Source organism: Pseudochaenichthys georgianus, chromosome 15, assembly GCF_902827115.2.
Source record: "Pseudochaenichthys georgianus chromosome 15, fPseGeo1.2, whole genome shotgun sequence".
Taxonomy (NCBI): Eukaryota; Metazoa; Chordata; class Actinopteri; order Perciformes; family Channichthyidae; genus Pseudochaenichthys; species Pseudochaenichthys georgianus.
Genome location: NC_047517.1, coordinates 34,314,464 through 34,329,705, shown reverse-complemented (window position 1 = coordinate 34,329,705; position 15,242 = coordinate 34,314,464). Strand labels below are relative to the sequence as shown.

General features: G+C 42.0%; 1 protein-coding gene across 14 annotated transcripts in view; it reads right to left on the bottom strand.

The window, feature by feature from the left end:
* LOC117459776 (mitogen-activated protein kinase kinase kinase kinase 3-like) overlaps window positions 1-15,242 on the bottom strand; it is a 54,362-nt gene that overhangs the window by 12,244 nt on the left and 26,876 nt on the right. For 4 of the 14 annotated variants that reach the window (XM_071205634.1, XM_034100873.2, XM_034100874.2 and 1 more), the window contains 13 exons: window positions 14,944-15,022; window positions 14,735-14,793; window positions 12,170-12,232; window positions 10,772-10,824; window positions 10,373-10,411; window positions 8,885-8,959; window positions 5,826-5,877; window positions 4,941-5,319; window positions 2,525-2,637; window positions 1,366-1,407; window positions 1,173-1,257; window positions 989-1,068; window positions 106-166 (listed from right to left, as the gene is read on the bottom strand). In XM_071205634.1, coding sequence (XP_071061735.1) covers window positions 106-166; window positions 989-1,068; window positions 1,173-1,257; window positions 1,366-1,407; window positions 2,525-2,637; window positions 4,941-5,319; window positions 5,826-5,877; window positions 8,885-8,959; window positions 10,373-10,411; window positions 10,772-10,824; window positions 12,170-12,232; window positions 14,735-14,793; window positions 14,944-15,022 — 1,180 coding nt within the window. The remainder of the gene's footprint in view (window positions 1-105; window positions 167-988; window positions 1,069-1,172; window positions 1,258-1,365; window positions 1,408-2,524; window positions 2,638-4,940; window positions 5,320-5,825; window positions 5,878-8,884; window positions 8,960-10,372; window positions 10,412-10,771; window positions 10,825-12,169; window positions 12,233-14,734; window positions 14,794-14,943; window positions 15,023-15,242) is intronic. The other 10 variants (XM_034100877.2, XM_034100879.2, XM_034100880.2 and 7 more) reach the window with 6 other exon arrangements.

Below are 15,242 nucleotides of genomic sequence, written 5' to 3'. Positions count from 1 at the left end.
TGTTGACTGTAAATACAAGATGCACAAACCAGTTATAAGAACAAAACTAAAATATAGTTCACTTCCAAACACTTCCACGACTAGACATGTTATACAATAACTCACCAGATATGGAGAGAAGACAGCTGTTCATGACATATAACCAGGTACACCTCCGAGGAAAGAGCTGCAGGCAGATACAAGGTAGAGAGAGAATTAGGATGCAGCAAATGAGCACTATAGTACAGCTTGCTTGAATAAATTGATTGTCGGCTTTTTAAGAGGAACAACTAATAAATTGTACAAGATTCGACTGCCAATGGGAGGCATCATTAATTAGGAACAGTCAAATTGTATAAACCAATAAGAAAGGTTTAAAGTATTATACATACCAACCAACTATGTGCAATATATATATATATATGCCGTTAATATATACCTGGCTGCTAAATCCTAAGAACTGTTACAGGATGTGTATTTTGTAAATTGTGTAACTTTTTATTTTATTTTAATTATAACTTTTTTTTTGTACTTTAATACCTTTTTATGCATGCTTCTACGTAACATTAAGCTGTCTACGGCTCTTTTTCTGCTGTAACAACGTACATTTCCCCTCTGTGGGACTAATAAAGGTACCGTACTTTTCGGACTATAAGCCGCGACTTTTTTCCCCATTTTGTTTGTACAGCTAACGGCCACTAGGGAACCTCCTAAATCTATGGATTTTACAGGTAAAATTAACCACCTTTAACTCTATGGGCTCTAGGACCGGTCCGCGCCCGCCACCTCTAAGGGGCGGCTCCAGCAGGAAAAGCTGGAGGCCGGAAAAGAGTGAGACAGGTAGCACGCCAAAGTAAAAGTGGAACCGAGAGACAGAACGAGAGCAAGACAGACGGACGATTTAGCTGCTGCGGCGTATATGCAGGTGCGCTTTATAGTCCGGAAAGTACGGTATTCTGATTTTGAAGTATATTACTATTATATTTAAATCTCTAATCTCCAGTCTCACCTGTTCCATGGAGGTCTCATGCAGCTCGTTAAGGTTTAAGGTGTAGATCCCCTCTTCAGCTCCAAATATCAAGTACTGGTCTGAAACACAAACACACATTACTGTTTAGATCAGAACAACAGCTATCATTTCACACTGAACAGTTCCTTAAAGATTCACGGGGGGGTTATTTCTTATTGCTTACCTCTGGTGTCGGGGTTGATCCAGGACGTGGCGCAGTGGATCTTCAGAGGACAGCCGTTGAACACCTTGGAGAAACACGCGCCCATCTGCAAATGGGAGGACGAGAGGAATAAATGCGATGCAAATTATGAACTTTGCAGACAAAAAAAAAAGAGGTGTTTTCTAAAAAGGAAGACAGAAAGACTTTTACTTACATGGACTTTGGGTGTAGGAGGAAGACCATTACTGATTGGCTTCTAGGACAGACAGATAAACACACACACAGACACACACAAAGAGTCAGTCATCATTGGATTATATATAGTCCTCCAACATACTGTAAGTAGGGTGACCGGGTGCCAACAAGCCACATATGGGACAAAGAGGACATTTTTGCAGGACAATGCGGGACATGTTACTGCGTTGCTAAGAGCTAGTTTAGATTAAAGGTCATCTATCATGCTATTTTTAGGCAGTAGCATAGGCCTCAGATATATACAAATATATAAAAAACATGTCTATGAAGTGTTTTGCTCAAAATACCAAACAGATCACCCATTCTAGCCATGCCTCATATCCCTCTATTTCACTTCCTGTTAAAAAGGAAGGGTCTGAGCTCATGCGGGACCCGGCAGCTACGGTCTAAACTAAATGCTGCCGTGATGAAACGCCATATCATGGATTATCAAGGATTCTCTCTGAAACAGTCTGGAGCTCAAAGGCTTTCTCTCTTGCCGGTTATACCACAAGATGAGTTCCTTTTTACTTCCTGCTTCTTCACACACATGCTCTCCAGTACAGGTTAGCTCTGGGTGTTAGCGATGCTAATGTAAACACCGACCATATTACGTCCAAAACAGTCGGGCATTGTTTCTGATAGCAACGTTTCTGATTGGGCCGTGGGTCCACATTTCAGATATTACGTCATATCGGACGCAAATCTGGATCAGCTCCGTTGTAGCTGCGTTTTTAGAGATTTGGGTACGGAGGAAAAGAGAGAGGGTTTTATTTTCTGACGCTGCGTGAGTTCCCTGACACACCGGGGACACATCTTTATGTATAAAAGACATCAAAAAGTGCATTTTGCATGATAGGTCCCCTTTAAGTTATATTTTGGTTTCAGCAGGAATATATCCATAGATCGATATTTTCTTTATGAGCCAGGTGTTGTATGACACCTGGTCACTCTAACTGTAAGTGAATCTTGAGCTACACACAAGCTACTTATTCTTGCATTATGTCAAATATGAATGATCTAAGCAATTGGTTCACTAAAAGCACATTTGGTGAAAACGTAAAATATATAATTGGTGACTTGGTAACTTCCTCAAAGATCTGGAAATCCTTCACTGATATCTAGCAGTGTCTACTTACCGGAACGTCCTTCTTGTCCTTCCTAGTTGGGACACCAGGGGGCATGGTGGACTGTCTGTCTGCTGGACTCTCCCTCTCTACTCCGTGTGCAGGAGCTGTGTTCAGCCCATTCCCTTCAACAACAGAAACAACGCATACAACACAAATTCAGATCAAGTTTGCATGTGAGAGAGTCAGTGTGTGTGAGTACGCAGCAGAACATGCAAGTTAAAAAACAGACTTAGCTGCAGAATACACATTGAAAGCACAATTCAGTCACATTGACACTTTGTCATACATATAGTTGTATGAGTACAATCTAATGTGTAGGACTGAGGACACAGAGGAGTAACACACACACTACTGGGAGGAGAGGGGGGGGGGAGGCGGAAGCAGGCTAGCAGGATAATACACAGGATCAAAGAGAGTAATGAGCGAAGGAGGGTGTTAATGCAGCACACAGACAACCTGATAGCTAGCGGTCAATGTGGGTCGATTGTGGGTTTACTCTACCACTGCAATCATTTAGGAAGCCAAAGGAAATATGCATGCCCTACTGTGTTAAGAAAGCAGGAGTTAGCTGATACACACACACACACACACACACACACACACACACACACACACACACACACACACACACACACACACACACACACACACACACACACACACACACACACACACACACACACACACACACACACACACACACACACACACACACACACACACACACACACACACACACACACACACACACACACACACACACTGAAGGCTAGGAGGACTATTCTGGCATAACTGTATATTCCTAATCTCTATTTCATGTCTATACCGATTCTACTGAACCATATTTTCCAATCTGTTCTCTTATCTCAACTCCAAACAAAACCTCTCCATATAACGTTGCTCACTAAATATTTGATAAAGCACAACAAAGAAATGTGAGTTTCCATAAACACTAATCTGTCAACTAATAACTTGTTGTAATAACACCTGCCTTCTGTCACAATCTAGTGAGTGAACAGGTGAACCTAACTTCTGCTATTGATTTAGTCCAGAGAAGACACGGAAATTAAAAGATATTTTACAGAATGATGGCCTTCATAAAGTAATAAAAACCTGATTCCCCTGAATAAAGCAATGGAAATTATCGGATTGAATCTGTATGGCAATGTCCTACAATCAGCTGGATATAATTGTGTGTCTTTGTTAAGAAGTAAGCTTGTCAATTTGAAAGCGATTGTCAAAGCTTAGGTGTTTCTGTTCACATTGTACACAAATTGCCTAAAACATTTTAAATGCTGTTGTTTAAACGCTTATTTTTTCGTTTGCTAACTTCTCAATTAAACTGCCGAGTTACATTTTAGCATTGATATTTATAAAGCTGCCAACAGGAACAGAAAAGACCAGAGTGGATGAATTAATAAGAACTCATGTCATGTGCCATACCACTATTAGGCGCTTTCACACCGGAGTACTTTTCTCAGGAATAGTTCCGATAGTTCCTGGGATTTTGCGTTCACACCAAAAAGATCTGGAACTAGAACTTTCCAGGTTTTTTTTACGATCCTTTTCACCCCTTTTTAGTGCCTGCTAGAGAGCAGGGACTTTCCTGGGGAGAAAAAGGTTCCAATTTCTGATTGGCTGGGCGAATTGCAAACCACCCCCCCGTAAAACTCTGAAAAGTTTTTGTGAAGCCGCCATTTTATTTGCTCGCATTAGCATTATTAGCATTAGCATTAGCCCAGCGCACCAACGCAGAGAGACTAACTTATGGCAACACAAAAGAAAACATGGGAGCGGTGGAGATGAGGAGGTGTCGGCGTTCTGGCGATTTACTCGGAAGGCTTCAGTAGAAGCTGCTGGGAGTCCCAGCAGCTTCTACTGAAGCCAGGCCAACTCTGGAGACTTCGGGTGGCAGTATACACCGTGAAGTTGTTTGCGGCCTGCCAGTAAACCCAAAGCAGAAGAAGAAGTGACGTCAGCGGCTCCCTCAGGGACTTATTCCGGTGTGAAGGCGATTTACTAGATAGTTCCAGGAAGAAAAAAAAACTATTGCTGGGAAAAGTACTTGGTGTGAAAGCGCCTATTGTGTGCTGTTTCCTGAGTTCTGATCAGCCAGGACAATGTTTTTTTCTCCTCTTCCTTCTTCCTCCAAGGAAGGAAGGGCCAGTAGTAGCAGACGACTAGCTTTAATATGATTGGGTAAGACAACCAAGTAGACTTAACGAAAAATGACAAACACTTATATTGAGCAGGAGCTGATGGACAAAAGAACTACAAACAAAAGATTGGAAAGCACTGGTATTAATGGAGTCATGGGACATATAAATTAGACTGCGAGGACTGACTAGTGGGAGACCACACAACCAATCGAGGGGGGACGACAGGGTCTTTGGGAACTACCAATCTACCAAGTGGCTGCTCTTACTCTCTTCCTTTTCCTCCTCTTTTTCCTGCTCCTCTTTCACCTCCTTCAGCACCTCCCACGCCTCCTCCAGCTCCTCATCAGTGTGAGGCGTGTGGAGCCACTCCCAGAAATGCCTAAAGCTCCCATCATCCTCTGGGGCAGAGTTTTCGGCGTCCGAGTGCTTCGGGCTCTCGTTACCTAGGCTACTGCGGCGGTGGGGCGGCAGCTTCGGGGGCGGGGGTCTCGGGGGGACGTTGGAGGCGGGTTTAGCGGGACTCGCCGTGTCGGGGACCGGGCAGCGTTTGATGGTCCCTCCCCCGTCATCCTCACTGTGTGATTGGCTATCGTCAAGTTTGTGTTGTAGCTGCTGGGGTTGTTGGGATGAGCAGAGCGACTTGGGCTGAGGGGAATAACAGATGGGGACAAAAAGTTATATTTCATAAATCGAAACAATACACCTCTCTTTTCCATGACAGTAAACAGAGTGGTGCAGTGATGACGTATTTCTGTAGGCCGACCCGGAAGTAAGCTGTGCATGGGTTCCCTCGACAAAAAAGCAATGGGATACCTCCATAGGATTTTGGAATATTGTAAAAAATAAGATCTGTGGAAAACGAACCTGTTTGATAAATGCACGTTTTGTTCAGCCGGATAATCTCCACAAGTCTACCCTACTTTTATAATTGTTTAATCATAAATCGAAATTGATGGATTTATGATTTAGAAAATTATAAAATTAGGGTAGACACGTGGAGATTATCCGGCTGAACAAAACGTGCATTCATCAGGTTTGTTTTCCCAAGATCTCATTTGTATACACACCTACAAAAATACGTCATCCCTGCACCACTCTATGCATGTGGCAAAATAGGACTAAACTAAGACTTTAAAATACATTGTTCATACCTTGGGAGGAAGGGGAGGCGGGACCTTTGGCCTCATGATCGTGCTCGATTTACTGAAATGGTAGGAGAAAATGTAAGATTCTGCTTAACAAAACATAAGAAGCAGCCTAAAAAACATTTTCAGTCAAAATGGAAACAATACAGTTTTCACCACAGAGGTCATGATTTCACTTGCCATTTTAGTTTTTACAAGATCACATGATTTAGAATGTAATATAATTGTTTCTTTGGTGGATCCCATACAGAAACAAAAAGTGTAGTTACGCTGTTAATAAAAAATAAATATATTTTTTTTTACATGTTGCATTTTGTGTAGCGATCAGCCGCTAAAGAAACCCTGAAATGACAAGTATAATCATATCCCAACTGTTGTTTGACAGTGAGGCAAGATCGCTACTTTTAAGGGTTAAAAATACTATAAAGTTAGACTAGCACGTTAGAGATCACGAGGAACAACTACAGGGGCAGCATGTGTAAAGTCTCTGGGAATAGCAGCGCTGATACTGAAAAACTGATTAGATAATTAAAGCCAGTTTCCTAATTTACCTCATACCATTCACATTACATTACATGTCACTTGATAGACGCTTTTATCCAAAGCGACTTGACAGGAGCAATTTGGGGTGAAGTGTCTCAGGGACACAACGACATGCTGACTGCAGTGGGGTTTGACCCTGTGACCCCCCTGATCCGAACACCAACACACAACCCGCTGCACCACACGCCTCCCATATACTTGAAATTCAACCAATCTCTAAATAACGCTAACTTTTTGTTACCAAAGTAATAATTTTGACTGCAGAGAAGCACTATATTCCCAGAGACTTTATTCATTTGGCTTGGACAATGTCTTGATTTGTTAATGTCTGACAGAGAAATACCCAATATGAGCTCTCAAATTCTAAAAGACAAATACTAGGGGCCAATCACAGTGATGATAATACAGGAACACCAAGAGAGAGGCTAAGTCCCGCCCATCTGCTTCCGCTCCATGGGACCTTATTTCGGAAAAATTATGTATTGAAGTCAATGGGGAGAGAAAGATTATCTTTCGATCCCGTTTGAATTGTGCCATGAAATTCACATATGCCGTTTGTAAATCTAAACAAATAATTTCCATGTCAAAAAAGTCAGTTTGTCGTAAAACTGTTGAAATATAAGACTATGAAAAATACGCAACTAGAAAGACTACAACTCCCAGAGTCCCGGTCCGGCATGCTGGCTCTTACGAACCGACTAACTCCCCTTGTGTGTGTGCACAGCTCTCAACATGCCCAGACTTGGAGTGATTTTCACCTCTTTTAATACTTTTCACCTCATTCTGAAAGAAAGAAGTGAAATGATCCAACGTGACGGCCGTCTTGGTGTGTGGTGCGAGACGGGAGATGTAGGTCATTGAGCGGTTCACACTAAAAAAGTGTTACTTCACAGTTTTACGACACATTTTTTTTTGACTTGCAAAATTCTCTTTTAAATTGACAAACATCACATGTGTAATTCGTGGCACAATTCAAACGGGATCGAAAGATAATCTTTCTCTCTTCATTGACTTCAATACATACTTGTTCCGAAATAAGGTCCCATGGAGGTCCACCGGAAAGGGAGGGACTTCGCCTCTCTATAGCAATGAGTCACAGCGATCCAGTTGAATGGGGGTCAACAGATATACGGCTTAATACCCCCTTAATGTCAACTTTATCAGTAACTGACAAAACAAAACAGTTATGATGCAATGCTCCAGCTGTGGGTTTGTTAAGGGTAGAATGAGAACACTGTATTGGGAAATGCTGCATGGTGCTGGGGGGCAAATGGCACAGAACTGCCGTTAGGAAATCATGCATGGGTGCTAAGGAAAACATTAAATGGTGGAAGGAACGAGAGGAAGTCGGCAAAAAAGCATCTAAAACAGAAGAGGCGTTGAGTTGTAACAATCTGACCCTACACTGACGAAGAAAATATACTGCTACAATTAGCTATATCTTCATTTATTTAAGAGCTACTAAGCAACTGTTTCCCTGTGTACATTTGTTTAAAATCACCTACAGCTTTTAGCGCAGTGAAGTTATGCTCCGAAAAAGGTCCTCACGATATCAAAGTGTTTGACTTTTAACATTTAAATCTTCACGCTTAACAGATTTTTCGCATTTTGACTGAATTCGTCGTTTTATCAGTTTGAACCGTGAAGCGCCCTGACCAATCACTTAAAATGTTTCTTTCTATAAAGAACCACACAGACGTAAAGACGATCCCGTTTATAGCCAGGAACCATTACTTTGATTTCACTGTACACTACGATCGATCGCAGTGCATTGAGGAATTCCAGTTCTTTCTATGTGTGCATGTTGCACCGTGTGCGCGCTGAGTGCTGAGGCCTTTCGGACTGCAGGGGAGAATACATAACTAGAAACAATGTTCCAGCCCTCCACGGAGACTTGGCTTTTACACAATGAGGGATGAGGCTGGACGCCAAACACACCGTTTTATAAAAGGCAGGAAGACAGCTTGAATTCCCACACACACATGCACACACTCAGCAGGGAGGCACACAGATGGCGACGCAAGTGGAGAACAAAACAAGACGACAGCGAATAAGATGTCAAGGTCACGAGGATCTAAGCGCCGAAAATAAACCCAGATTTTCACGTGTATCTGGTTTAGCACCTAGCTTTAATGTACTTTTTATTTCTGTGGTGTTTTTTAATACCTATGGCTAAAGTTATCCACTTTCCCTGTGCATCTATGGATTTAAACGAATAAAAACGTTCGGTATTAAGCCTCCAGGCGAGGTTAAGGGTTAGGGTTAGTAAGCTATTAAACGTCACACAAGACAGCAGTAATGGCACAGGCTGTAAACACACACAAACACAGGTGGCGAGATGGTGGGGGTGTGCTGCATAGAAATGCGTTGATGAAACCGTGGGAAAGACAAGAAGCCTTCCTCCTCTTCCTCACCCTTTCCTCTTCGTAAAGACAGAGGAAAGGATGGGGGAAGAAGGAGGGCTGAAGAGACGAGGAGAGAGAGAGAGGCTTCTAGTGCTACGACTGGGGGGGAAAACTTACTGAGTGTGAGTTTCATCATCATCTGCACCATCATCATCCTCATCATCATCATCCCCTAAGTGTGCCACATGGCCCCTGGGAGAGGAGGTGAAGATAGGAGGAGGGTGGGTAAGAGAGGAGAAGGGAGGAGGTGGGAGGAGGAGAACAGAAATAGAGGATAGAGGCAGAGGAGGGAGAGATTAAGGGAGCAAGCAAAGGAGGTAGGATGACAACAGGAGGAGGAGGAGGAGGAGGAGGAGGAGGAGGAGGAGGAGGAGGAGGAGGAGGAGGAAGAGGAGGATAGAGGAAGAGGGGACAGGGGAGGGAGATCTGAGTGAAGCTTCATCCACAAACTACCTCTAACCCTCACAGATCTGAAAGGACTGAACAGATCCAAACAGAAAAGACAACTGGGTTTAAACCTTTCCAGTCCTTCCAGATCTACACACGCCCTCCACACAATACACGTATCCTCTCATCAGGCAATTCATTTCAATGTAACCAATCAAATCTCAGATATTTGAATATGAAAGTGGCTTATTTTGAAGACACTGATTTTCTGATTAGAGTTCATATTTAACAATGTTTTAGTAAGACACCTACTTTTCACGACTGATTAAATTCATGAAGACTTCCTCATTCCGAGTCTATGCCTTATTCTGTATCCTAATACTTTTCTCGTATAATACAATTTAAAACCTGAAACTATGAAAAAGCCACGGTCAGACACTTGCTTTTCCCCCTTGGAGTTATTTCTACTACCAGACCAGGCACTTCTATACACTAGAAGAAGCTTTAACTCTTAACTATATTCTACCTAGGTCAGTCGAATAATGTAATGATTATATAACCTAAAAGACTAAAACAACATAGCAGTTATCTCCTCTCCTAGTAATACTTCTACCGCTGTCCAGTAAAAGGAGAAATAAGGGACCAAACCCTTTTTATGTAGTTATAAAAAACAACTACATTTTAGGTGTCTTGCCAAACAGCCTTACAAAATATAATATAATAACAACATTGATTTAGCAAACCTTGCTTTTACACAATTCGCAGCACATTTGACGTATCAGATTGTCTCATAACAGATAGCAAAGCACGGTAATTATCATCGTTTTTGAGGTAAGAAATACACAGACTTGCCGAAAACTGCTAAAGACACCCACTGGAGTTTTGTCTGGGAAACTGTATAAACACTCACATTTGTGTGTGTGTGTGTGTGTGTCTTTGTGTGTGTGTCAGCCATGCTCTGAAGGAAGCTCCTATGAAGCACAGCCTTCTCCTGATGACACCAAAGCATGAAGCAAGCCGCAGAGGGAAAATAAAACCCAGAAGAATCCAAAATGCTGAGAGCAGTGACAGCCTGAAGTCATTACAAGGTTAGTTGCGTGTGATTGGCCCGATTAGTCCTGACGTTAACAATGATTGGCCGATGGGTGGGCGTGGTTAGAGCACCAGCGAATCAAGAGGCCCCGAGTGAATCAGGATATCCAGACACTTCTGACTCACCTCTGATGAAGCTCCTCCTCCACAGATTTAAGAAGACTCCTGTTTGAGGGACAAGTGGAGAGAAAAGCATGAGTGATAATACAGATATATGACAGAAAACAAAGGGGTACAAATCTAAGTTAAGTGCTTGCAAAATAGTGTCCCTGATCTGAATAAAGGTGAACATTTTGCTTACAAAGCACCCTTGAAAGCAGAAAGCTAAGAACAGCACTTGAACATCCCTCGAGCTGCAATTATAAATAAATCAGCCCACAGAAATCTCATATTCTGTCTCTCCCTGTTCGTCCACAACCTCCCCCAAGGTTATGGACTAACGGGGGGATACAGAGATCAAGGTAGAGGAGAAAAGAGAAAGAAATATACATCATAAAAAAGACAGTCAGTGAACACGACACTTACTTGTTTCCTCCCAGAAGACTTGGTGAATCGTGTCCGTACTCCAACTGCAAGTCCTTAAAGAAAAACAACTTACATTACAACTGTGGCATAATAAGTCATACGTAGCTCATTGAAGCATCTACTGGTTTTAATTTCTGCAGGGACATAAACAGGGCTTAAGATGTTGGCCACCATAACAATGAAATCAAATAGTGACTCTACTGAAACATTGTTCAATAGTTGAATTACTGGGGTGGATGATAGGAGTAATAATATCTCCAGAAAAGCAGCAAGTTCTCCCTGGAAATAAGCAGCAGGGGCTCAGCCTACATCTAGTACACGAAGACACAATGTGAATCAGCATTGAGTCATGACAACATTTGTAAAGATATGACAAGCATGCAGAGGGACACACACACACACACACACACACACACACACACACACACACACACACACACACACACACACACACACACACACACACACACACACACACACACACACACACACACACACACACACACACACACACACACACACACACACACACACACACACACACACACACACACACACACACAACCACACACACACACACACACACACACACACACACACACACACACACACACACACACACACACACACACACACACACACACACACACACACACGAAAAGGGCCTCATGGCTCCGCTCAACTACAAGACGCAAGAGGTTAGTCAACATGTAGGCAGAAATGTAGGAGAAGAGACGCCTTCTGCAGAGAGAGAGAAATATAAAGTAATGTCAGGTAGAAGAAAGGAAAAGTTGAAAAGTTGAGTGCGAGTGTTTCTAATTAATTTCAAATACAAATGATTAACCTTTTTTAAGTAGGAATGCCTGTGTGTGTGTGTGTGTGTGATTTTTTTTCATTTAGAATTTGGTCTGATGATTGAAATGTTTGTGTAAGTATGTGAATTTCATATATGTAAAGAAAACTAAAAGAACAACAATAACAACAACAACAACAACAACAACAGCACCACTACGGACTCTAATCACCATGACAACTACAACACCAGTTAGTGAGGCAACAGCCAAGGCTGGAAGAAAGAAGAATAGAATGAACAGACGGACGGACCAGAATAGATGGAAGAAAACTGAAAATGAATAAAATACATGTTGGACATGGAGCAGCCAAAAACAATCAGCAATCTAGGAGATACATTAAATAAATAAATTCACAAGAGACAGCTTAAAAAGCGAGAGAACCAAAGGGAAGGATGAGGACGTTCCCTTCAGAAACAGATTATCAATGACAAAGAGAAACGTGGAGAGGGAAATAAGGTTAAAAAAGAGAGGAAGTAAATAAAGAACGAATGTAGGAGCAGAGAGAGAGGCCGAAGGAGAGAGGGACGGATAGAAAGAGTACTACCAGATTAGATCTCGCGGTATAGTAGAGCTCCTCAACACAGTCCAGATAGGGCTCAGATTCACACTGGTCAGCAAGACAGAGCGAGAGAGACCTCAGTTAATACATTAACCTGGACTGATGGAGGCAAGGGCCGACGAGACACAGATACACGAGAGACGATGGTGGATGAGAAATGGATTAGGGCCAAAATGGGCTTTGAAGTCCGTGGATCAGCGAGAGAGAGGAGGAGGAGGAGGATGAGGAGAAGGAGGAAGATACTGGATTATTAATCTGACAGGAAGAGGGGGATAGGTCAAGGGGGGAAGGGAACTGGTGGAGATGCAAAACTGGGGAGGAGAGGCATTAATAAATGTGATGTGCTACTTGTAGGGCTGCTCAATTAATCGATTATGGCTTGCAACGATTACGAAAACAACGTAATCGAAATAAAACTTATGTTAAAAACATACTGTTCACATTTTCTTTCTCCAATAAATGGATGTTTTCAAAGTCAATGAATAATCGCATTTAATTATCGCAATTACAATTATTGACCCACATAATCGAGATTATGATTCGAGCAGCCCTAGCTACTTGGTGCTTATATAAGACAATTGGAAACATCTGTCTTATTCCAGTAGTATTTATTTTAATTAAGACATGATGCTATCGTAATACTGGTTCCTGAGTGTTGTTTGTTTTTGGTTAGCAGTACCAAGCTGAAGGCAAGTTAGACTCCAGACTTCTCAATGCCTCTTTAATCAAATGAATTCCATTTAAAACCAATTGTCTGCACATTTCCTCTGAGACTGAGGTCAGCATGATTTTGAGGTAAATAATAATACAAATATGTTAACAAAGATTGTAGAGTTTTAAAGACTTTTGAAAGATTCATTTAAGTAATTTTAATACTAATTTTACAGATTTAAATAGTAACACGTATTGATGAATGAATACAATTCCTTTTAAGGCATTTTAAGTATCCGCAGAAACCCTGATTTCACAGAAAAACATGCCGAAGATAACTCCTGCCATTGACCCCTTTGAGCATCAAAATGCTGCCAGTATTTACATCATCAATAATATATAACAATATGTATGTGCTAATGATTTATTGATTCTAAAATGCTATATATAGCACTGTCATCCTGAATGGACAGATCTTGTGGAGGACGAGCCGTGATATTATGTTACTTTGAAGCAAAGGACTGAGGGCCAATGGATGAACGTGGATTAACGTTAGGGCTGCTCAATTAATCGTATTTTAATCGCAATTACAATTATGGCTTGCAACGATTACGTAGACAACGTAATCGAAATAAAACGATTTTTTTATTATTATTACTTTTTTTTGGTGGTTTTTCAGTTGAATTATACTTAAAGTTCAGGGTAATCAACTGTTAAAAACATAATGTTCAAATGTTTTTTTTCCAATAAATTGATGTTTTCAAAGTCAATTTGAATAATCGATATCAATTATTGACCCAAATAATCGAGATTATGATTTTTGCCATAATCGAGCAGCGCTACTTAACGTTACAAAGAACTACACTGGGGACTATGTCTCATAACATGAATCGATGAATAGATTCAGGATTAGGTATTTCTCAAAAGACTTGAAAAGGTAGAGGAAAGTGGAGTTTGTGGAAAAAGTGCAAGTGCAAAGGACGGACAGAAGAAGTGAGAGGGAGTGAGGGAACGGAGGACTTTAACATAACGTGACCGTGAACCCTTCACCACAAGCACACACTCAGTAGCTCTAAAAGTGATGGGCAAAAACAGAAACAACTTGAGTTACTCGAAAACAAAGTTAGCAGTGAACTATAGCTCAAACAGTACACATTTTATAACCAACACTTTATAATATAACACATTGTTTTAAGCCATAATATACATTTTCACTCTAACAACCAGAAAGGATACATCTCTGCCTATGCTGTTGTGAATAAGGAGACTCCAGAGCAAGATGGCTAATATAAACCGTGCTTCACAGTCCTTGTTGTTCCCATGTCTAAGACTGCCTGGCTGTCACCACTGGGCTGGAGATGTTCATGGTGGCGGCAGATGTTTTTCCAGCCGCGGCAGCCAGCACTAACAGGTGGATCCCGAGGCTCTTCAGTCCACGTGGGACACATTATCCCTGGTGCTCTGGGATATGCAAGAGTCTCCTCTGATTTGGACGTCCACAGGAAAGCATTCTCATCGGAGGCCTGGAACACCTCAATTGGAGCTTTTCCACATATAGGATCACTGCTGCTATGTTTCTATTGTATCCAAGCGGCTCGCCTGAACCCTAACATCGCCCATATACTCTGATCTCTATCAAACTGATTTCATTCTCACCTACAATAAGATTTATCGGGACATCCCTGCCTAAAATCGCTTCGTGTGTGTGACTACCAGAGGGAACTATGTGCATGGGCTTCATGTTTAGTTTGACACAGACTGACAACAACATAGGGTGCTTCCTGTGAGTGGGTGAGGGTCAGCCATGCTGGTACTGGTGTTGACAACCACACGGACATGCGCTCACTCTCCCACTCCCACACACACACTTACACACATATGCCACAGGTAAAAACTCACCGGTTCATGATGAGGTTCGGTCTCCTTTCTCAGTGGAGGATCAAACTTAACTTGGCCAACTGAGAACGACAAAGTGAGAGACAGAGTATGGGGAAGAAACAGAGGGGAACATCATGAGATTCTCCGTTTGTGAAGAGAGTCAGAAGGTGTATCTGTTGTCTGACTCAAAATGCATTTGTTGTTGTTGTTGTGAACTTGTGTGAACTCACAGTTGATCTCTGACAGCGTCTTTCCCTCCCTGGTGCTCCTGCTGATGGAGCGAATGCGATGAGGAACAGAGACCGGGGACTATCAGGAAAGAGAAAGACACACACAGTAAATAGCCGTTCAAAGGATAGACACCGTGTAGCAGTTCAAACGGCACTTGAGAAGATTACAATAGGCTTTTAAAAATAACAATAATCCTTCAGCTATTTCCTGTGGGTGGGATTCGATGACACAGCAAAATGAAAGCCAGCCGCACACTGCAACCAGACAACCAACACAACCAACGGAAAACACAAACCTT